Source organism: Hylobates moloch, unplaced genomic scaffold (assembly GCF_009828535.3).
Source record: "Hylobates moloch isolate HMO894 unplaced genomic scaffold, HMol_V3 SCAFFOLD_1, whole genome shotgun sequence".
Taxonomy (NCBI): Eukaryota; Metazoa; Chordata; class Mammalia; order Primates; family Hylobatidae; genus Hylobates; species Hylobates moloch.
The window spans coordinates 195,767,829-195,791,487 of record NW_026652276.1 but is presented as its reverse complement, the minus strand read 5'-3'; the positions used below and the strand labels follow the sequence as shown (position 1 = coordinate 195,791,487).

General features: G+C 36.5%; 1 protein-coding gene across 2 annotated transcripts in view; it reads right to left on the bottom strand.

The window, feature by feature from the left end:
• The window catches only part of MDFIC (MyoD family inhibitor domain containing), a 97,093-nt gene that overhangs the window by 68,939 nt on the left and 4,495 nt on the right, over positions 1-23,659 (bottom strand). For both annotated transcript variants that reach the window (XM_032761503.2, XM_032761504.2), the window contains exon 3: positions 7,913-8,035. In XM_032761503.2, coding sequence (XP_032617394.1) covers positions 7,913-8,035 — 123 coding nt within the window. The remainder of the gene's footprint in view (positions 1-7,912; positions 8,036-23,659) is intronic.

The window sequence follows — 23,659 nt, the reverse complement described above, 5'->3', positions numbered from 1 at the left end:
CCCATAGAAAGCTGAATCCATCTCCTCCTTGTAATCCTACCTGTCATTACCCCAGTCCAAGACACCTTCCTTTCTCAGAGACATTACATAACAGTCTTCCAGTTGATCTCTTAATGCCTTCAGTCCTTCCCATTCCTATTTATTTTCTCACTATTTCCAGAGTCATCATCCTAAAATATAGCCAAACTAAAACACAATATTGATTAGGTCACTACTCCCTTCAATACTTTCTATCTTCCCTTAAGTCTTTAACAGATTCTCTCTCATCTCTCTCCACGCCTCATCTAACACTTACATCCCAGTTTACACAAAACTTCCCCAGCTCCCCTCAAAATGGCCATGTCCTCTCTTACCTCTAGAACTGTAGGTTGCTGTGCTTTGGGCTTGCAACACCCCAGCTTCAGCCCCTCCCATGAATGGCTTCAGTTGGTGGACTTCCTTTAGGTATCACAGACAACACTTCCACTGGAAAGCTCTCTCTGGCCCCCTTCCCACATTAGGGTTTGTGTTATCCCATGAGAACCTACTACAACCTGCACTTCCCCACTGGAGCACTCATAATACACATTATCATATCACAATAAATTGTATCTCCCACAAGACTGTAAACTTTGAATGCAGAACCCACACCCATCACTGTTATCTCCAACATAACTCAGTTGGTAAACTGTAAGCATTCAGTCTTCATGTAATCAATTTTTAATTTTGTTTTTAAAATTACTCTTTAATTCCTAATTCACAAATTTCAATATAACAACATGATCTGCAAAAACATAATTTATGTGTAAGTTCACAGAGTGTTCAGATGCAGGAAGTTTGAGGTTTGAGAACTAAAATTATCTAGACCACAGCATTTGTGGTCTTGATCATTAAATGTTATTTATTTCTTCAGTGGTTAGCATTTTTGGGATGATCTCTAAGCCAGTTCCCAAGCCTCAGCTCCTTCCTGAGGCTCAGAAACACTCTCAAATAGGAGAGGAATAAATCTACCTCCTCACTGAGCCCTTGTCCACCACTTACACTTTAATGCCATCTCATTTCCCCCAATAATGACCCAAATAATTTAGGAATAACAGGAAGAGATTAAAAACCTTTAACCAAAGAAGTAGGATATAGATTACAAATCAAATGTCATCGAATATAATAAGAGTGAAAGGTAAAGTAATAAATTAGAATAATGATATTAATGATAATAATAAGACAATAATAACAGCACACATTGTGCTTTATGGTATACAAAGCACTTTAAAAATATTCTTATCCAATCTTCATGAAAACAAATCTGATCACTTAAGCACAATGGAAAGTGCCTAGAAAAACACAAAAAGAAGCTTTGTTTGGGGGAAACGCAGAGAAGTATACATAGAAACATCTACTTCCATAAATTGTAAAGCAGTCTCTTTTTTATTCTTACACTCTGCAAATTTGTTTGTATATAACTGGTCATTTCACAACTCATTAAAATCCATGAGCAAATTCCAATTTACAAATCCAGAGAACTAGAGGTAAATATGAGAAGGAATTTATTACCAATTACAATCTTTAAATAGTAATGGACTTCATTATACATACCTTTATACTCATGAACAGTATCTGTATATGCAGTAGGATTACACACATCTGTTAGAAAGGCAGAGAATAATATGAGAAAGAAGAAGAAAAGAGGAAAGAAAGAAAAGAGGAAGAAAAGGAGGACAAAAGAATGGGAGGGAGAGAAGGAAGGATGGAAGGAAAGTCCATCCAAGCTGGAGGGAGGGATGCAAAAGGCAGGGAGGGAACTAAGGTCGTCTCGAATTTTTTTTCTTACAGGTAGGCAAGAAAAATAAGGAACATTGGATGTGAAAAAGGCCATAAATAAAGTGTCATTCCTATTCCCCTCCTCAGAAAATGAATGTTATACAGAGCACTACCATAAGAACTTCACTGAAAACTCTTCAAAGTAGCCTTATCAGTAAACGATAGTCAAATTTAGAAGTTGATTGCTTTAATATCATAAAAGTCACCTATCCATACTTCAAACTTGACATGAATAAACCATGTGCAGCCTGAGAGTAAGAAGGGAGTTAGAAAGAATAAATGGAATACTGTAGTGGTTTAGAATCTTCATCTCAGGACTTTAACATCTGAAATAATAGAGGCAAGGTAGGTAAAGAATCTCTTCCCTCCCCCTCATTAATTCAATACATTTAGGTCATCATGCATTTATTAAGCATAAACCATGCAGCAATCAATGTGCTGGTTATTGTTGTAGACAATATCAAGGGTCTCAGAAAGACATGACCTTTTGGATCCAGCCTGTCTGGACATGTAACTCAATGCAGCCATGATGAACTTAAAAAACCAAAACAAAACAAGCCTTAGAACTAATAGTTGGGCTCAAGGATAATAATAATGAAAACCAATAAATTCAGTGTGTGCTTACTCATCTGGCTCTATGCTAAAGAAGCATACAATAGGCATTTTCTTGTATAATCATCAAAATGACAATTAGGCATAAAGTGTTAGCACCTCCCTTTTAAAAATGAGAAGTTAGAGCTCACAGAGGGTCCTAGGTAACTGACCCAGCATTAGCAGTAATGATGCAGCCACGGTCTGACTCCTAGAAGTCAGTTTCCATTGACCTCTCAGGCCCAGAACATTAAATACTCAAAACAAAAATTGGCTCAAAATGAAATGGTTCTCCCCAGCTTCTGGGCAGATGCCAGATGAGGATGGAATAATGCAGCTTGAGAAGAAGTGTGTCAAGTAACTTGACCTCCACTCTAGAATACAGCCTAATGGCTGCCATTGACCAATGAGATAAATACAGGAGCCCATCAAAACTGACTTAGGATTATCCACCCAATCTTGAACCCAAACGATTAGTTTGATTTTGGAATAACTGACCATAAAGATCCTCCTCTAAAACAATAATCAAAGCATGTGTACTACAGCCACACAACTGTTTGTCCAACATATTGAATAAAAAGAGAATTTTTCTGAGAGCCAAATGGAGGAGGAAACGACATTGAGCAAGGCAAAACTCAGAATTATTTGCTTCCAACATGTGCTCCCAAAAATGAATGGGCATAAAATATTAGGGAAAAACCTCCTAGATTACCCAAGAAACATAATACGATAGCTATATCTTCCAGTCTTAACTAGGTCATAGTTATCTAGGGGCTGGTTGATGGCCTTTTCCATATAAAGTGAATTCTAAAGAAATCCAAATTAACACTTACTGAAATGTGCCTTCAAATGAGAGCTGTGAAATAAACTTAATACAAACCTCTCAGTGCTCTTTCCTTACCAACAAAGTAAAAATGTTCTAAGTATATAAATAGCACACCTGAGTATCTGCTTTTCTTTCAGTATTTTACATAAAGGAGGCATTCCCTAAAGTGATGAAATGGTATGTATTAAGGGGTGATCTGTATTAAGTTGGCAAAGGCTAGGAAAAGAAATAATAGAGCTCCTAATAACAGAGCCTGTTGATGTTGAGAGGAATTGCAGATGATGCCAAGAGAAGGGTTTCAAGTAGCAGGATGAGTGAAAAGGCATGATACAGCAGTTCCATAAGGGTGAGCAAGTGTGAGCTGGAGAAGAGCTTGCATTCTACTGCCAATTAAGTGCTTACTATTATGAGAGCTAAAAACTCTTCAAAATGAATAAATGGGTTAAATAGAAGGGGGATTACCATTTAAGTAGAGCATTTTAACTTTGCTTCAGATCATGGGAATTCTATAAAATCACAAAGGAGAGAATTAGCTGAACAAAACAGTTTAATTTAATGGGAAATTTATTTCAGAAGAGAAGCTAAGGAAAATTTCTGGAGTTAAGTAATGACATTCAGAATTAGGAGACGTTTATGTAAAAGCAATGTCCAAGGATAAAGTTAAGTAATAAGAATTTTCAGAAAGACCTAGAAAAACCTGAGATAGAGACCTGAGGCACTTTATAAAGAGGAACAAAGAAAAATGTAAGCTCTCTATAGGAAATAATTAGAATAGTAGAATTTGACCTAAATTAAAGGAAAATATTACCCATGCCTGAGTGTAAGCACAGTAACACACACACACACACACACACACACACACACACACTTCTTCCTACCTTAGAAATCCCCCCAAAGACTGAGATCAAAATGTTGCTTCTGTTGCTTCTGTTCCTTTTCTTGTCTAATTAAAACATGAAATGTTGCCTGTTGCCTGTTATCAGTTTATGCATATTACGGGTTAAATAGAAAAATTAATATTAATTGATGGTGTCGCTTCACTGTAACATTTATTTTACAAAGTCAGAGGAATAGTGACAATTAAAACAAGGCATAGCTTCAAATTATATACAATACCATATATGCTAATCTGAAGGGAAAAGCCAAAGGCTTAGTTGGTGCTCTTATAAATTCCAAAATTTAAGCCACCTTCCAGAAATTAAATTATACACCAAAATATGTTCTAAGAGTATAAAAGCCTTTTGAACTGTAAAAAGGATAAAAAGTCATAAAACAAAAAAAGAGAATTTCCAATTATAAACTTTTTTTCATAAAACCTCTATTGTTTTTAATTCTTTACTAATTTGATTTAGAAATTTTTAAGCAAATTTAAGTGGTTGGAATTGTCTTTTTAAATTTAAATTTCATAAGAAAGAGAACCAAAATGTGCGTTCTCTGACCAGATTGTGTGTGGCCTATTTATTCGAAATGTTTGATTCCATATGAGTTTCTTCTTTTTACTTATTACTTCTAGAATGTATTCTCTGTAATATGTTAGCAATTCAAGGGCAACCAATTTGAAATCCACACCCTGAAAAACCATAATACCCCAGGTCTTCCACCTGCAATGTTTTCTAGGTGGACCAGGGAAAGCAGACTAAGTACAAACTTCTGCGTAGAGCGTGAACCAAGTATGAGCTCACGCAGGTAGTCTGCTAAGGTCAGGGTTAAAGTTCATAGAATAATTTGGAAATTATTCTCAGCTTGAATATCCCTTATGAGGCCTGAGAATACACCCTTTAATTAGAATACAATTTCCAAAGCAGCCACTCCCTGACTTTCCAGAGCTCAGTTATTCTCAGCAAAGAAAAGTAAAAACAGCCTCATTACACTGACAGCTAACAGTCCCCTATAAATTATGCCCTAAGTGTCCGGCAAAGAAGGCAGCAGCCATCCGGCACAACGGAGACACGAGATGCCAAGCCCTCACTAACCACTTTCAAGAATAAAGAAAAAGAAGTCACATTCGACCGCGTCTGTCTCCTTCACTTCTTGCGTATGCAGCTGAGCTGCCCCATGGAAGCTTGGAAAAAGAGTGGGTTGTGCATTTGAAAATGTTCCCATACTCCAGCCAGCCTCATTTCTCTGATGATCCCTCTATTCAGCCAAACTCGCGCTACAGTGGGAACACTAACATCAATTCCGTGAGAGCAGCTGTCTGCTTCTTCCACGGTGCTCAGAGAGCCACACAGGACTCCTGGAATGGGAGCCAACCCGGGCCTGACTCAACACAGATGTTCCCCTCCTCCCATGAAGCTCTGAGCCAGAGTCTCCTTTTCCCGGGCCTATTGTTATTACAAAAGAATTTTTGGGCCCCCAAAATGTGCGAAATGCTTAAGCAAGAGGAAAATACACATCTTCCTAACTTCAGAGTTAAGACAGACAGACATTAAATTACACAGAGACGGCCAATGACTCTGTCGGGACGGCCAAAGAAGGAAAGTCAGGCAGCTCTGAGAGTTTAATATCAAAGGAGTTGGAAGAGCAGAAGCTACCACAATACAAAACTCTCAAAAGCTATCCAGAATTGAGTCAGTTTTAAAGATGATATAAAATGTTCCACTTCTGCAAATCCAGATATCAAATTTTTTCTGTTGATCCAACAAAGTAGACTTTGTCTAGAAAAGTGTGACTGGGAAAATAACAAAAATTGAGTTTTTGAAATTTATAATCAAAATTCAGAGTCAGATTTCACCCACAAATATTTGGAAATGCTTGCCAGCTTATGTTTCAGGCAGGAGTAGCATTGCTATCTTTGGCCAGTATCTTTTGTATATCCATTCAACTGTCAGTTTCCCCAGCAGCCCTTTCAGAGGGGGGTATAAATTTCTGTATCTCTTCATTCCTTCAGTGAATATTAGTAAGAAACTAGACAGTTGCTTCCTAATGTTCCAAAGTCCCATAGCACAGGGTACATCATTATCTCAATAAAGAAACTCATGCAATTTACAATATATTTGATTGGTACCCACTTAACCAATGAAACCAGAGAGTAAATCATTTTAATTCATTCTTTTTAATGGTATGGATTCTATGACTAATATGAGCTTCACCAAATAATATAAACAAATTTAACACATTAGCATGACTCTCCATATTCTTATTTAATAGTGTTTGTATTTTTGTTGTTGTTGTTGTTCTAAGAAATCTTATTCACATTTTCATATTGTGGGCCCTAGGAAAAGAGATTAAGGAAATAAACCAATTAAATGAAGCACACACTTAAAATTGTTACTACCGAAAAAAAAGTGAGGAAACCATTTTGCTTCCCAACAGATAGAGGTAAAGTTGTCTCTAGAACTTCTTCTAGTGCTCACTAACTCTGGTTGCTAGGAAATCAGAGATAAAATAGGCCAGTTATTCCACAAAATCATGTGTTTCACAATAGCAGAGTCAATATTAGATAAACGCTAATCAGTATATGTTTTTGAGATAAATGTTTACTTGAAATAATGTTTATATGATTCTTTGGATAAAGCTATATAAATCTTCCTCCTCACTAATTTCTGAGTCTCATTTCCTTCCTTCCTACTCCCTTCTCCAAGACCAAAGTGTATAAAAACCAAAATGGTCCTAAAATTAACCTAAAACATACTCATTTTTAGAGCTTTTGTTTGAAACCTGGAAATTTCCTTCAATAGTGTTTTTATTGTTGTTATTTTCTCCTAAGTTGGACTCTCTTCCTTCTTTTTTTCTAATTTATTTTGTTTAGTTTTCAGTTAGAGACAGGTAGTGGCATTCTAGAGAGGAAAGAAATGTTCTAAGTTTCAAAGTAAGTGTAATGTGGAAGACTGTAAAGGATCTATAGTATGAAGTTACTTAAACTAAAGAAATAAGTTTTTAAAAATAAAATAAACATTTGATCCCAGAAGTAAATTCTCCTCTATCCACTCTGAAAAACTGAGAAGGAAACATGGTATTTTGGTTACTCTAAAGGGGAATATCAAAAGATTTACTCCCTATGCTCTTCCAGGTGTGGCTTCGCAGCAATCTTTACACGTACATGTTTGCTATGTTGAATGATTCATTGTATGGCAAATTCATCTTGAACACACCTAGGGGAACTTAGTGACCAGAACGTAAACTCCAGAAGCTCGAGAGCAGAACCTCACATGGACTCAGCATTCTGATCAGCACCCAAAAGACATGGTATTGCAGGGCATTCAAAGAATAACATGAAAATAGATCAAAGCTTTTGTATGCAATTTTAGGAAGAAGAATATCACAAAAAATTTTTTTAACAAACAGTGATAAAATATTAATCATAAAAAATTTGGAGTCAGCTAGAAGAACAGAGACCATAGTAGCATTAATCTTTTAGCTCCATCTTTCTCTTTTTAGTTTCTCCATCCACATATACTTAGAGCTGTTTGACTTCCACTTAGGAAGTGGAAGGAAAGGAACTGAATTTTGACTAAATCTCTCTGAGAAGAGTCCAATATTTACGGGTCAATTCTTCATTTCTGAAGAAAGACAACACTGACAGCATTATGTATATCCTAGCTTTAGCTCTGTAATTTAAAATACGAATGAAACCACTTTTAGATAAACTCTGTTGATTTACGGATTTGTAGCAGAATTATCTGGGACAATTAACAAAGAATATATTATCATAGTCATATCCCAAAATCACTCAAAGTTTTTTCTAAAAATACTTACTTCTAATGAGTTCACCATCTGAAGGATTTCCCCAAATGGACTGGTCTTGCATCTCTCCATGTGTGAAGTGGCTATTGGTAGCTTGAGTTATATCTTTCTCAGTATTGTCTTTATCAGATTTTCCTGAATTAAAAAAGATACATTTAATATAATTGATTTTATATATTTTTCTATCCTTTTTTAGTGTATACATTTTTCTAAATGCTTCCAAGTCTGCCGTAATTTAAGGAAATAGAACAGGTATACCTCTATTGCCTGCTGCCTATGTTATTGGCTCAGTAACAGGTATTTACTGAGCACCTACTATCAGCTTGGCATTAAAGAACCAGAGATGTTCATGGTAAAAATAATCTGTTAAGTTTACAGTAAACAAGTAATTTTAACAAAGCAAGTGATGTGCCATGATAGAGAAATGTGGAAAGGTTACAGGAAGCATGAAAGTGAGTGAGTCCATGCATGTAGGGGGTTGAGCAGCAGGGAAAGTGGTGAAAGAGAAGAAGCTCTGATAAGTGGTAGAGACGAAAGTCAGCCTGCAGCTGAGTGAGGAGTGACTGAGTAGTGAGGAGGTATAGAAAGCAAGTACAGCATTCTCTCTCTAGAAAGTGAAGAAAAAGTCAGGGACTGTGTAATGCATCCTCTAAGAAGGGAGTATTTAGGACGAGAGATTCGCAGGTGGGTTTATGGGTTCTCAGGGAGAAAGCCAACATGTAAGGAAACGTAAAGTCTTTGGGGCGCATAAGTCAAGCCAAAAGCAAACTGGCAACAAGGTAAAATGCATGCTATGAGAGGTCCAGAGCACTAAAGAGATTCAAAGGAAGAAAAAATACTCATCAAGATTCAGAGATCAAGAAAAGCACTGAAGAAAATGGTACATGTTGGATGGTCTTTAAAAGATTAGTTGGATTTCCAAAAGTCCAGATGGGAGAAAGGTGGAAGAACAGCATGGGCAAACTCCAAAAGCAGACGTTTGGGCAAAGGTTCCAACTCTTTGGACTGTGAAGTACTATGAGTGGCAAATTAGGAGAGAAGACTGTGAAGGTTTGATTAGAGACATTGCGTGGATATTAGAATGCTAAGGTGAGAAATCTGGATGAAATTCAAAAGCAAGAAAAATAAGTCAAACTAGGCACTGAAGCTTTATGAAATGCCTTATCAGAGCCACGCCTCAGGAAGATTAATAAACTTGTGCACACTTGTGATTCTCAGTTCTGGCTGCACTTTAATTCATTTGGTGAGGTTTTTCTTTTTTTTTTTTTTTGTAAGTATTTTTAGAACTAAAAAAAAAAAAACAACAAAAAACATATTTCTGGATACCAGAATCAAGGATTCTATTTCAACTGAGGGAGAAGAGGCTGAACTCAGATGATTCCATTGGAGTATGGATACACCTAAGAGGGAGAATACAGTAAGGGAAACTAAAAGAGAGACTTAGCAAAGCCCATACTGAAGTTGATAAGAGTTTAATTAACTGGATAACAGATGGAATAGGGAGTAAATGTGAGAAACTAACTAGAGGTTTGTAAAGATTATCAAGGAAGATGGAGTTGGATATGACCAAGTTCTCAGTTTGGATTTGACTGGGAAAGACTAAAAATCAGGAGACCAATTTATTCTTTTAATAATATATATTTTTGCATAGTAGATGTTTAGGCATTGTGCTAGGTGATGAGGATACAATGAATTATGAAATGCTGCCCAGGCCTTCTTGGAGTTTACAGTCTAGTGGATGAATTAAGTATTGGACATTTGAATTTGCAAGTCAGAAAAAAAGATATAGCTAGAAATAGTCATCTTTCTAAACTTGATTTCCAAAGCCATTCAAATTAATGAGCTCACTAAAAGAGTGAATATATTAAGAAATATCAAGAAGAGTACCAAGTACCAAGAAGAGTCCGTACAATTAGGAAGGAGTTAGAGAAGTAAGAAAAACTGCATGATGTCAAGCCATGGAAGCAAAGAAAGGAAAGAGATTCAAACAGAAGTTGTTAGTCAACCGTGTTAACGTTTCCAGTGGAAGGAAAAAAATTTCTGCACATGCAAAAATTTTTCATGTACCATGGGGATTTCATAACAATTAAAAAGTTCTGCCATGAAACAAATTTCAACACGTAAAAATAGATGGACACCCACTTGGGACTGAGTCCAGAAGCTAAAGTCTCTGAACCAAATGGGGTCTTAACTTCCAAGGATTTTTATAAACAAAACCATATTCAAATAGCAGTAAAATATAAATTGAAAATATGCTAAACCAATATGTTCTAGATTTATGTAACATTTACTCAGCATTATCATAGAGAAATGCAATCTTCATGAGATATGTTAGTTTCAATTAAAATCTTTACTTTTTTAAACAACTCCAGAAATCTTTCCACTGCTACAGTCAACTCAAGGTCATTCTGAGATTATCAATAAAAGAGATTTTTCATGGAAACTCACTAGTAGACACGAACTAGCTCATCAGCAGAGTCCTACATACTTGCTGCCATTGTCATGTAGCTGACTGCCGCCAGGTGTCATGCTAGTAGGCTTGATTCAATTAGTAACTTTAATTGAAGCTGAATGAAATTAATTATATAATTTTGAGCTGTTCAAATTTAATTCCATTAAAATTAATTCATGAAACCAAGGCATTATGAAGCAATGCTGACTAAAAGAAAATAGGTATGAATAAAGCCTCTAGACACACTTGACTCATATTTGAATCATGTCCAATATTCGAGTGCTAAACACAGACCCTCTCAACTCTCCATTGAATAAATGAAAATGCCATGTAGTCCATATACACATAGATGTACAACTATATAACCCACTCTAGGCAAAAAATAAAGTTCTTCCTGCTCTAAATTGTTATTAATGGACAATTTATCACATTTTTAAGAAAGTTTCCTTATCTGTGAAATTCTAGAATTAGGTGATTCCCAGTGTCCATCTCAGGTCAAAAAAGAAAAAACTATCATTCTCTGTCTGATTATATTCAATAAATAGTAAATAATATGCAATTACTATTAATTCACTATCCTCAGTCTATTCAACTTTGCTTCTCTTGAAAACTAAATGTCTTGGCTCAAAAGCTGGTCTCAGGGTTTTGCTGTGATCCGCAGCACCCAGCCCAAAGCAAGATTCAGAAAAGGTTCCCAATGAAAAAATTTAAATTGACTTTTACCAATTCTCCACTTGTATAAACAAAACTTCTGTGACCACTTGACTGTTCTGTGACTTTCTAATGTATGCATGTTATTTTATTAATATAGTCTTACTATTTACTCATTTCAATGAGCTACCCATATGGCAGTCTCATAAATGGTGGGCAGTTACATATAACACTGAAGAAATGCTCTGAAAAGAGAGCAGAATTTATTGATAGATAATTGTAAGATGGGGATCATGATATCCAAACATGAAACCTTACTAAAGCTTTCAATTGGTTGAGTCAGCCACTACTCATTACAATAACAAAATGGAAGTTTCTAGTAACCAATTTATTATTAGAGTAGGTTTTTTATGTTATTTCTGAAATGAGAAACAGAGAACTCAGCCCTGCTTTAAGAAATTTCACTCTGGATAATGGAAGTTTGTAGTTGCAACTCAACTAGTAGGTAGACCTGAAAGACAACCCATAGGCAATCAGTTGATTTCAGTCACATATGAAATCAGTCTGTACCTTTCTATAAGATTTCTATTTACATGTCCAACATGCATACATCCCCCCCAACCCAAAGTAGCAATTTTTTCTTAAAAGGGGGCCTTCATTATCTCAACAATGCTGTCTTTCTAAGCCAATGGTCCTCTACTTTGGCTCGGGGTTAGAACCGCTATGCAGCTCTTGAAACATAAAGATGCACAGGCCCAACCTAAGAGATTTTAACTCAGGGCTGTATGGGGCTGGAGGAGTGATGTCATCATGATATATGGCCAGGCTTGAGGGGCACTATTCTAAGTGAACTCTTATCTTGTACTATACAACTATTTATATTAAAAAAAAAACTTAGGTATATCAAATATTGAGATACAGACTTTGCTACTCAACCCCTTGTCACAGTATTCCAAGTACTAGAAAACAGATTTGTATCTAATCATCTAATTAATATAGAGGTATTTATTGCTGTCTCTATGTAAGGATAACTATTAAGAATACAAAATCTGGCTGGGCATGGTGGCTCACGCCTGTAATCCCAGCATTTTGGAAGGCCGAGGTGGGTGGATCACCTGAGGTCAGGAGTTTGAGACTAGCCTGATCAACATGGTAAAACCCCGTCTCTACTAAATACAAAAAATTAGCTGGGCATGGTGGCACATTCCTGCAATCTCAGCCACTTGCGAGGCTGAGGCAGGAGAATCGCTTGAATCCAGGAAGACAGAGGTTGCAGTGAGCCATGATCACGCCACTGCACTCCAGCCTGGGCAACAAGAGCGAAATCCCATTTAAAAAAAAAAAAAAAAGAATACGAAATCTGAATTATATATAATGCTAATCAATTCTACTAATAATGGGATAAAAGAAATATGTTTTAGATACCAAAATAAAAATTTAAGATGCATTAAAAATAGTACTAGATCAAAGGATAGTTGAACACCACTGGCATCTACTTCCAAAGGCTAGCTCCTGAGCATCCTAGTATGTCTACTCTGGACAAAGAAGTGAGGAAGAACTACTTTCCTTTGGATGAGGAAAAAGGCGAGGTCCCTGGCAATAAATCCTCTCACTGGGAAGACCAAACACACACACATAAACAATCAAGCAACTGCAAAACAGAAGGTAGTGACAACTGCTCCGTCGTAATTCTGGCTCAAAGGCTGACCATCTGTGTGACTGGGACTCATTGTCTTCATCCTCTTCATCAGGAAACGAGAGCGTTGAACTGGATGAATGCAGAGGCCTTTCTGGCTCTAAAATTCTGCAAATCTGATTCTTCACAAGAGCTAAACAATAGAGCCAAACTCTCATACACACGAGGAAGAGTGTTTAGAATGGAGTACAGGAAATCATAGAAAAGCCATTGTAGGGCATTGGATTTGAATTAATTCTCAAAGAAAGTGACGAACATGAATTGAGCAAGAGAAAATGGAAAAACTAAGGGTCCCAAATGATCAATTCAAATACAATATGTCCTACTCAGAAATGACTATCTATCTTACAGAATCAATACCCTTTATTTCTCTGTTTCTAAAGAAGGGCATGAATGGTAAGAAACAATCTCCAATCTCAATTCTTCCTGTTGAAGGAGAATGAAAAATATTCAGGTAAATAGAATTTCCATTTAATTTAAAATTCTATAATATTTTACCTAGTTGGCATTATCTAAATTTAAAACTTGATAGTTTTACTTGTCTCCAACATTGGGGAATAAAATACTAAGATGGTGATTAGCAAGACAGAAAAATCTAAGAGCATTAATAATAAATTAGATAATAACATACAAAATATGATATATGCCATATAATAGCCACTCAACTAATATGTTTGTTACATAAGTTTTAAAAAATAAAAATTTTCTTTGTTGAAAGAATAATCAATGTTTGCAATTACAATATTAAAGGTTTTCAAAGGACTTTAATATTTATTTGATCTTCAGAACCATCAACAATGCAATAAAGAAAAAAACTTAGCTCAGTTTTACTGATGAGAAAACAGTCTCAGAGATAGATATTCAGTTGGAAACAGGATGATAAAATCCTCTGCAGCTCAGCTAGTTTCACATCCCACCCAGTGTAGAAAGGTCTATCGCAATACTCAGCCCTTCTCCAAAATTTCAAGGATTGCTACTTCACAAGGGAACAACTTTTATTCTCGGTCAGGTTGGTGCATTAACGAGTTATTCTTTTTTTTTTTAACATAAATCTGCTATCAAGTCATTTATAACTACTCTTAGTTCTGCTCTTTGTAGGTAGAAATGTACGCTTTACCTTTTCTATAAGACAACTGTTCAAACTATTGAAGAGGGATATTTTTCCAACAATTTATGATCAAGCAGTAATATTATCTCCATAACTGAATGCTTTCAACAAATAATATTATAGTAACAGAAGAACCTGAGAATGTTCCTTCAAATTTCTGTACACGCCACAGTTTTCCAAAAAACTGGGGGCAATATTGCCACTTAAAAGTCCAATACTTGAAGCCTTCCTGATGGATAAAATGATTCTCATTAGTATCTCTGGGACAGAAGGACTCTCACCAAATTTTACTCTGCACTAGAGAAGCATTTAAAAGCAAAGGATCTAAAATCAGGGTGCCTGGGTCCACCACTAACGATGTGGATCCTGGGCAAGTTAATCTTTGTCAGATTCTTCAACTTTAAATGGGAATAACAACAGTCTTTACCTCGTAAGGTGGATGTGGAAATAAATGAAATCAAGCCAGGAAAGCACAGTGTCTGATAGAGAATAAGAGCTCATTCACACTGGCCATTATTATTACATTAAGTGTTATTGCAATAAGCACCTTTTTAAAACATGCTATAAATAAATCATAAGGAGGCTGGTGAGGGCAGTATCCATTCAGTGATCTCTATATGAAAAACCAGACAATAAGTATGTTTCTAGACTGAATACAAGGAAAAATATTGTTTCCTCTGAGTAGCTGTATGTTATTTTTTTTTCCTTATAGACAACGAAAAGTATATCCCCCAAAAGTTTTCTTTTGAACACACATCTACATTCAAAATTGAATAACTGTGTTTGACCCCACAGCCTATACCTGTATATTCTGATTTCCCCAGACTTAGGTTTCCTAGTCCACTTATATTTACCATGATTCTGTTTTAATCCTTTTTAAAAAGTATTCTTATAAGCCACCTTAAATATTCTACTGAACCAGGCAGAGGTGTGTGTAAACTCATAAACCAAAAAAGCAAAAACAAAAAATAAAAATACATTTTCTACTTGTTACCCATACTTTATTTGCTTACTTCAAGAAAGACTAACACAAATTATGTTGCTTGGCAGGAATCTTTATAAAACCTCATAAAACTTAATCTGTGTAAAATATACTTATATTCTTATAAAAAGGAGTATAACTAGTTCTCTTTGTGTTTAAATTTTGAGACTTTTGCATGTTAGCTCTCATATACTTCAATTAAATATTTGATGATAATCTATGACACAGCATTTATAATCTGCATATTATGTATATTGTTATTGCTGATACGCAGTTTATATTCATACCTCCTTTATCTATAACAAACTTGCTTTAAACAATTTCATATTTACTCTTCCATTAAAAAACCAGCATTGTTACAGATGATCAATATGTATTCTAGCTTATGAAATTTCAAGTAATCTGACACTAAAATCTCTGGGAAAAGTAACAAAAAAAATCTAGGTCTGTATTTTCCCAGCAGTTCAGAATAATGTGGAAATTCTGCTAATGTTTCCCAACTGTAACCTTTAAAAAACCAAAGATAAGGCAGCTTTCAGGAAGACCTGAGGCTCTGGAATTTTACTTCTTCACTGATCCAAAAAAAAACAAAAAAACCCTCAAGCCTAATGACCTTTAAGGAACATTGCAAAACCAACCTGCTTTGCCTAACATTCTAAAATGGATTAAAAACGCATTGTCCAAAAATACACATTAAGATAACCAAAGCATTTAAACAGATGAGTGAACATATACATAAAACTTCAAGATTGTGCAAACACAAGGAAGTTATATAATCATACACTATAAATGTTTATTGAGTAAATCAAATGCTAAAATCAACGTAATTTAATTAATTCATTGTTTCAGTATTTTGAAAAATAATAAGACTTCTGAGCAAGATCTAAAATATATTCCTTTGAAGGGCTTCTTATGTATTTAGAAGCTTATGGTATATTTAGACCCAAAAGAATGGTGGGAAAATGATATTGGCTCAATCACTTTATAGGTTTGGGATAGGTACCCAGGAATGGGATAGGTACACAGGAAAGGAATGGAATATGTACACAGCAAATTGGAAAACAAATTACAAAATTATATGAAAATCCAATTGAGTATAAATATGCAAAGGAATAGGTACAAAGTGCAGCAATCATTTAAAATACATCTCAATAAATCAGGGCTCCAAATTCATGAAGGGAGAAGGAAGAATCCTGTACTTTCTACTTAAGAAAATAAGCATTTGGATAATAGCAATCTGATATGAGGAACCAGGACACATCTCAGTCGTCTTAGTCTCTTGCACCTTTTTCATCTAAACTTACTGTACCTTACCCTAAGAATAAATGTTTAGGATGATTGACCTTGAGGCACAGCAAACTCCTTCCTTCTCGCATACAGTTTCAGTTATGTTTATTCAGCCAAACAATATGTTCATACTAAAGCCAAACATTCATAGCCTTATGAAATCTGGAGTTAGATGTGCTCTCAGAGGTCCCTCTGACAAGCTGATAAAATAAATTCAGATGAAAACATTCGACATCCAACATTCCCAAGAACAGGCCAAGAACTGTAGATATGAATACTTACAGGGATAGAGAAACGGCCTCAGAAAATAGCTTACTCCACTTTTGGAGTTTTAATTATTTGGACCATCCTCACATTTGGCTAAAATCTACTTCCCTAAAATCTTCACTGATTCATCACATTTTGCTTTTTGCAAAATCAAAGTAAAAAAATCAAAGTCTAACCTTCCCTCCATGTGACAGTGCCATATTAGAAAGTATCTCATGTTCTTCTATCTTCTCTGTGCTAAATATGCTCAGTTGATTCAATGGCTTTTCAGAGGCATCACATTCTAATCACTCTTATAGACACAATAGCCTTCTTAATCTTGCTGAAAAAACTATCATGAAAGAGGTTGTCTGATTGCCAAAATCCAGAGACACCATATCTATAGCAGGTCCCTTAACTGGCAGTCTATTAACTCCATTATAAAAAGGAATGGAGGCTGGGCACAGTGGCTCACACCTGTAATCCCAGCACTTTGAGAGGCCGAGGTGGGCGGATCACAAGGTCAGGAATTCGAGACCAGCCTGACCAACATGGTGAAACCCCATCTCTACTAAAAATACAAAAATTAGCTGGGCATGGTGCCGCACACCTGTAATCCCAGCTACTCAGGAGGCTGAGGCAGGAGAATCGCTTGAACCTGGGAGGCGGAGGTTGCAGTGAGCTGAGATCACGCCATTGCACTCCAGCCTGTGTGACAGAGTGAGACTCCGTCTCAAAAGGAAAAAAAAAAAAAAAAAAAGAATGGAAGACTCTATCACCTTCCCCTTTTTAAATGATGATTCACACCCATCTTTAGTCTTTCAGCATGATAACTTGCATATGCACCACAGTTTTAAAAACCTTTCTGTTACCTCTCAGTTACACAGAGTTATTTTATGAAGAACATTTTTAGTCTTGAGCTCTCTAGTTAAGCAAAGAACCCTTACTTGGCACTATTACAAGAATGAAGGCTAGTGGAAATCAAAAGCGAATCAAAGGGGGTTGTTTAATCTGTAAGAGCATTTCAGAGTTATGCTTTGAGTCTGATATTGAATTAAATAAATAGAGGACAGAGAAGAGCTTTTCAAATAGTGGTGAAGGCATAAATAAGATAATTGTCAGTGAATTTGAAGTATACTGAAATTGATTTCTGGGACTTCAGAATGGTAGATATGGAATTGAAATCAGAAGGTGTGTCGTCTGTCAATTTTCATAAAGGCCCAAATCAGGAACTTACAAACTTCACTAACTCAGCCTCTCAATTTCTGGGTCCTCCCCACCCTTGCTGTAGAGAATGAGTTCTTCGGATTCTCCTCTAAGACCTCTAAGACCACAACCTATATTCTTTTGGCTCTACCATCTTTGCAGTCTCATCAACTTCCACAGTTTCAGTAAATTGCAGGGAGATAACTTGTAGATCCATTTTACTAGCCCTGACACCTATCCTGAGCTACGGATTTGAAGTTTTAACTCTACATAAATATATCTTTAGCAACTCAGACTCAACATTTCCCAAAATTCATCACCACTTTTCTTCTCTTCCTGCCTGTTTCTATAACTGTTGTCTGTGTCTTAGTTAATAGTGGTTACAGAATCAACTTCAACTCTTTATTTTCTTTTTATGTCGCCTATTCCAAAATAATCAATTACCAGATCCTGCTAGTAACAACTCCCCAATTTCTCGCAAATCTATACTTTCTTTTCCACACCCACTACCAGTGCCTCAGTCTCTTTACCCTCCAATCAAAAATACTTTCCTAACACCAAGATTAAATATGCTACTCCTTAGCTGAAGTATGAATTATATCCATTTTGCGTATTGGTGAAAAACTGATAGAGTTATTTGAACATAGATATTTTAGAATATTTTATATTATAAACTTATTACTTTCCCACGCTTAATAATTTTATCTTGTATCCCCATGAGAAATAAATAGTACAACCCCTCAGATCTTATGTATTGCCTGAGTATGAAAGAAATAAGAACTATGTTTATAGAGACCCAAAAGCAGCATCTACGTTTACAAACACCCTAAAGATCAGTGCTGATTCGCCTTGTAAAAAAGTAGGAGGACTATGCCTCGGAGTGGCAAAAGTAAAGAGAGGAAGCTGCTTCCTTCATACTCTGCCGCCTAGTTTCAGAGAGCCTGTCACCTGCTCAACCACAAGATACCTTAGTTTCAAGGCTCAACACAGCATAATTCTCACCAAAAAACCCTACAAACGGTATATTCTTCAACTATGGTCACTAGCAGTCCAACTTAGACAAAACTGATTCCTTCTTGCCATCCTGAAATCCTCTCTCAACCTATAAATTTACCTGCTCCAGGATGATACCAGTTAGTTGGCATCTGGCCATAAATTAATCTGTCACATGGCTGTTATTTTAATCTTGAATTGATATTTCAGTAAGACATTGAAATTTAATTTGGTAAACATTTGTGTCTCATCCTTTCTCATCCTGTTGAGAAATTCCTTGTGGGCAAAACTAAACATTCTTAATCTTCACAGGACCTTGTAGACACCTAAAAATATTTGTGGGCAGGGTTTTCCCCTTCAAATCTCTCCATAGTAAAACACATGTGCTAGCATAAAAATTAATTTCAGACTTTATTCCTGAAACTACCAAAAATTGGGCATAAAAGCACATGTATATGAATCATCTCACTTGAGATCATGTGGGTGTGAATCTGAAAACAGAAGTAGACTGTAAGTAAAAACCACAAACGAAATTAAATTCATGTTAAAATAACTCTTCTTATAGTTTCTACTTAGCAAACCCTAAGTGATTAGAAGAAGAATCTATAAAATATAACTAGACTTCAAAAACTTAAGGTTAAAAAGCTTTCCTCCTTCAGGACATGTAGGCTAATGTAAAAAGAAGATATTAAAAGTTTAAGTAACTTCAATAAAGTGTTACTGGAAAGACAAAGAGAGAGAGAGAGAGGGAGGAGGAAAAGGGGAGGGAGGGAGAGAGAGAGATCAAGTATCCAAAATACTGGTGCATATACATAGCACTGATTAAGACAGAAGGGCTGCCGCATCTTTCTTTGATCTACTCCATGAATCACTGAAGTTAAACTGTCCAAAATCTAGAATCTAGTCAGTATAGAATGTATTCTCTTAATAAAAACTGAATGCTTTTAGAAGTAGAAACATAGAAATCACTTGATTTATCCTCTGCCTTTGTACAAGAAAATACTTATATTGTCTCAGAAAGATAATCTGGTTGAATTTTTTTTATCTGTTTCATGTGTTGTTGTTCTAAATAACTTTGTATTTGCATATGGCCTAACTTTAGATTGTGTCAACTGATGTTTCCTTATTACTCCCAAGCCTTTTATTATTATAGAAACATAATCCAATAAAATAATTGCACACTGTTATTAGGCCTTCTTTCCATGAAATCATCTCAACAAGATCCAGGAAACGAGGTTCAAAGAAACAGGAAAAGCCTTTACACACCCAAAAATTCCACAGCTTCCCTCATAGCCATGTAAAGGTCACTCAATCATATATATTAAATCCTCGTATGTGAACTGACCAAACAAAGCAACAGCCATAATTTTTTTTCTTGCCAGAGGTCTTAACCTGTCAATTGCATTTCTGGTCTCTGGATTCTCTTCCCAGCCTGGAATACAAGACCAGTTAACATAAACACTTCCCACACATGCGTGATGCGCACCCCTTGTCACTTGTCATCCTCTCATCACTTCCACCCTGCCAACCTCCAACCCTATGCTAATTGCAAAATCCATTCTATCTGCTTCCCTTCCCAAACTCCTGCATGCTCCCTGGCTGAGAAAGACAATCAACCATGCTGATCACTTCCACTAAGAATTCACGCCATTCAGTCCTAGTTAATCTCTTTGTGTTACCCAGCAGGCATTTTATTTGCCCCAGATTGACTACCTCTTTAATTCTTCCCTCTTCCCAATCATTTCCAGACATCTCAAACTTCTTGATTCATCCTAACCTCCTTTGCTCTCAGAAAATGTTACCATTTACTTTGCTGAGATCTAGGCCCTCAATATTCATTTTCACATCAAATTTTCTCTAGATTATCACCTCTCCTTTTCTCCCACCTCCATCTTAAAGAGGAATATTCTCAACTTTCCAAAGACTGGTCCCTTCATCCCATTCCATCCCAGAATTTTTATCTTTCCCTTACAAACACCTACTGCACCACTTCCTCCTTCCTCCGTCTCCTTTCATCTTCATTTTCTCTCTATCTTCCGGCTTTCTTCTCATTAGTGCACAGTGAGTGTGTTCAATCCACCCATCCAAGCAAGAGAAGTCTTCCATGAACCCTGTTTCTCTTAAGCAAACCAAAACTCTTTTCATCTTTTGTATCCACTAAATATCCAATTCTCCTGTGACTAAGAAGACTCAGCAGCTCCTCCTAGGTTTCCACTCAGGCTCCAAAGCAAACTTATGGATTACCTTAAATTTCTAGTTTTCCACCATCTCCCATATAAAATATTTGACCCAACCACCGGCTAGGCAAGAAAACTATCATTAAAGAGATTGTCTGATTACCAAAATCCAGAGACACCATATCTATAGCAGGTCCCTTAACTGGCAGTCTATTAACTCCATTATAAAAAGGAATGGAAGCTGGGCACAGTAGCTCAAGCCTGTAATCCCAGCACTTTGGGAGGCTGAGGCAGGGGGATCACAAGGTCAAGAGTTCCAGACCAAACTGACCAATATGGTGAAACCCGTCTCTACTAAAAAATACAAAAAATTAGCCAGGTTTGGTGGCACGTGCCTGTAGTCCCAGCTACCCAGGAGGCTGAGGCAGAAGAATCACTTGAACCCGGGAGGTGGAAGTTGCAGTGAGCCGAGATCGTGCCACTACACTCCAGCCTGGGCAACAGGGTAAGAATCCATCTCAAAATATATAGATAGATAGATGATAGATAGATTGATAGATAATAGATAGATAGATCTATATCTATCTATATATCTATATCTGTATTTTTTACCCAACCGTATCAATTCATCAAAATGTGGACACTGTGCTTGGTCTCAGGACTTTCAAAGATGAGTAAGTAGGCCGGGCGCGGTGGCTCACGCTTGTAATCCCCGCAGTTTGGGAGGCCGAGGCGGGCGGATCACGAGGTCAGGAGATCGAGACCACGGTGAAACCCCGTCTCTACTAAAAAGTACAAAAAAAAATTAGCCGGGCGTGGTGGCGGGCGCCTGTAGTCCCAGCTACTCGGAGAGGTTGAGGCAGGAGAATGGCGTGAACCTGGGAGGCGGAGCTTGCAGCGAGCCGAGATCGTGCCACTGCACTCCAGCCTGGGTGAGAGAGCAAGACTCCATCTCAAAAAAACAAAAAAAAAAAACAAAGATGAATAAGTAAAAATCTATTCCCTCAGGGGTTCTCACAGCTAAGTAAAGCTCTATCCTACTTTTGCTATTGTTTTTAAATAAATTTCCTCAATTTTACTCCTACTAGTGCTGCCCTAAGTCCTCTAATCTTTTGTCGGCCTATTATAATCACTGCCTCCACTCTTGCTTCTTCCTCCAAAACCATTCTATGAACTGTCACCAGAACAGTTTTCCTAAAAACACAAATGGTTCCTGTCCTTTTCTTCTTAAGAGACTTCAGTGGTCACCAACTCCTACAGAAGAGATATGCAAGCTCCTCAGCAAGAAAATCGGGGCCCTCCTGAAACTGACTTTAGGCTATCTTGTTCTCTGACCCTTCATACAGCCCCAACAATGTCTTGGTGAAGTACCCAATACTCTGTAATCATCTCCCCCAAGCCTTGTTTGCTACCACGTGTCTCCACAGAGCTGAGTCCTACAACCATGCTATGCTTCCTGGTCCAACTCAAATCTAAACTTTTCTTGAGGCTTTTCCAAATCCCCTACTAGAGATATTTTCTCTCGCCCATGTTCTGCCATCACACTTTCTTTGTGCCTCTACTATGGCACTGATTTCCTTAACATGCCAGCCACAGGCTCAGCATGTACCATGCTATTCCTTAGAACTTTTTTTTCACAGTTCTTAACTCAAACAGTTCAACCTCTCCAAATGCTTTCTTAAATTTACAGATATATCTTCTTTAACCACTTCCTTCCTCCCTTTTTAGTTTTTTCCCAGTTCCTTCTCTTACTTATTTGGTTCTTTTTCTTAACAAAGGGAAAATGAATATGCCCAGCTGATAAGCCCTCCACTTGTATAACTAAAATCATAAAATGTACATTAGTTCCTTTAGACATAAAAAGTTAGAAGTGTAAGTTCTAAGATTCATTTTCTAAATTGAAAATGTTCCCAAATCCTCTTTCAAATCTACATGCCCTTCTATATTTTTCTAATTAAGCCTGGCCTTCCTCAAGCATCTGTATTCAAAAAGTGTTTTAAACCAATTTCTATTCAGTTTACTTTTATTCTTGGTTATTTGTATTTGCTGCCAGTTTTATAATAGTATGTTTTCTGTGAGTTATCATTATAAGCACACAAAATTTAATAAAACTTAATTCTAACAATCTTTTGACATTTATTGGGGAACTAAATATAATTTATCCCTCTGTTTCTATGAGAAAGTAGAATCCAGGCTCCAAAAGTCCAATTTATGGAACACAACTCATGTGAAAACTCGAGATTTCTTTCCTTGTTTTGCCATATGTTGGAGTCTCCAAAGTGTAGGGTAGCAAGAATATCTACAGAGATAGTGAAATGAAGTATTAAAATTCTATTTATTTAGTCTCTCATCCTTATTAATTTTTACTTTTGCATTTCTTTTATAATGTTAAAAATATATTTATATTATAGTGCATATAATTATGAAAATAAATAAGCTTTTTTGAGGATGACTATGCGGCAGTATTTTGAGGATGAATTGAAGCATATGATAAAAAATCGTAGAGAGGATTATTAAAGAGTTTACATGGAGTGATAACAATTTGAACTTTGGAACTTGAAAAGGTGAACTTTTAAAAAGCTTTCTGAAGTCTTTCCCTCCAAAAAAAAAAAAAAAGGACTGTTTTTAAAAGTCTATCACTATAACACATTTTTTAGAGATTAAAGCCTGTAAAACAATGATTCTCAACTAGAGTTAAGGAGCACCTGGAGCTTGATTAAAATGCAGATTCTTGGCTCTTACATCCAGATATCCTAATTCTGTAAGTCTGGGATGAAACCAAAAACGTCAGTTGCCTCAAGGATAGCAGAGTTTCTCAATCTCAACATTACTGGTGATTCTTTCTTGTAAAGGTTGTCCTATCCTATGCATTACAGAATGTTCAGGGGTGTCCCTGACCTCCACTCACTATATGCTAGTAGCACCCCCATTACGACCACCAAACACGCCTCTAGATATTGC